This window comes from Mandrillus leucophaeus, unplaced genomic scaffold (genome assembly GCF_000951045.1).
Source record: "Mandrillus leucophaeus isolate KB7577 unplaced genomic scaffold, Mleu.le_1.0 Scaffold290, whole genome shotgun sequence".
In the NCBI taxonomy this organism is placed as follows: Eukaryota; Metazoa; Chordata; class Mammalia; order Primates; family Cercopithecidae; genus Mandrillus; species Mandrillus leucophaeus.
In genome coordinates, this window is record NW_012103032.1 from 172,574 (window position 1) to 173,959 (window position 1,386).

The 1,386-nt window shown below is 48.1% G+C and overlaps 1 protein-coding gene across 5 annotated transcripts in view; it reads right to left on the reverse strand.

Annotated features, from left to right (window-relative positions):
* Positions 1 to 1,386, reverse strand: part of ETV4 (ets variant 4) — a 20,505-nt gene that overhangs the window by 10,573 nt on the left and 8,546 nt on the right. For all 5 annotated transcript variants that reach the window (XM_011985854.1, XM_011985852.1, XM_011985856.1 and 2 more), the window contains one exon: positions 357 to 410. In XM_011985854.1, the coding sequence (XP_011841244.1) occupies positions 357 to 410 (54 nt within the window). The remainder of the gene's footprint in view (positions 1 to 356; positions 411 to 1,386) is intronic.

Genomic DNA, 1,386 nt, shown 5'->3' on the forward strand with positions numbered 1-1,386 from the left:
GACAGAGCAAGACTCTGTCTCGGGGGAGAAAAAAAAAAAACAAACACTAGAACTGGACTCTGCTGAACTGGCCCAGGCCCCTCACTTCAGATAAAAGGCAATGGAGAACCAGAGGGATAGTGTCTGCTCTAAGGTCACACAGCAAGAACATGGCAAGCCCCAGATTTCAACCAAGGTTTTCATTCCAGTTATTGCCTTGGTCTTTGAGATCAAATCCCAGAATGGGAGCCCTGACCTTCACCCCCACTGTTTTTTAGGAGAGAACAAGCTGATCTCCTGTGATTCTCCATTATCCTATGACTCACTTCCTGCCATCCTCCACTCCATATACCCTCTCCCCAGGGACCTCTACTCACGGTTTTCTGAATGGAAATCAGGAACAAACTGCTCATCACTGTCTGGTACCTGAGCTGCAGAGAGAGGTGAGAGGTGAGTTTGGGGCGGGGCCCTAGTTGTCCCCTGGGAGGCTCCATTATTGCAGCCCTGCAGATTAGCAATGGCCAAGAAAGGACCAACAGCCTTTAGACCAGGGGTGTCCACATTATAAGAATAGTCTTGGGCCACACATAAAATACACAAATACACTAACAATAGCTGATGAACTTAAAAAAAAAAAATCACAGATCTCAAACAAATCTCATAATGTTTTAAGAAATTTCATGAGGAATTTGTGTTGGGCCTGGGCCACATTCAAAAGCTACCCTGGGCTGCAAGTGGCCCGCAGGCCCACCGGTTGGACAAGCTTGCTTGAGACTAAAGGCTGCTCCACCCTAGGTCCTAGTGCCCTCCAGCTCTGGGCTCCACTAAGACCCAGAAGTGAAGACTTTCCCAGAACCTGTCTGAGCAGATTCCAGTCTTTCTTTTTCTAGATGCTTTGTCTTTATTTCCTCCATTTTTCTGAAGTGAAACAGCCTCGCCCCTCAGAGTTTACAAAACTCCCTTAAAGCTCACAGCAGTCATATCTAGGATGGGCAGACATTACAAGCAGTGGGATCCTGTGGATTTAAAAGCACATAGGAAGCAACGGGGCGTGGTGGCTCACGCCTGTAATCCCAGCACTTTGGGAGGTCGAGGCAGGTGGATCACCTGAGGTTAGGAGTTCGAGACCAGCCTGGCCAAAATGGCGAAACCCCTCTTTACTAAAAAGACAAAAATTAGCTGGGCGTGGTGGCGGGTGTCTATTAATCCCAGCTACTCAGGTAGCTGAGACAGAAGAATCGCTTGAACCTGGGAGGCAGAGGTTGCAGTGAGCTGAGATTGTGCCACTGCATTCCAGCCTGGGCAACAAGAGTGAAACTCCATCTCAAAAGAAAAATAAAATTAAATAATAAATAAAATCACATGGGGGGTGGCTGGGCGCAGTGGCTCATGCCTGTAATCCCAGCA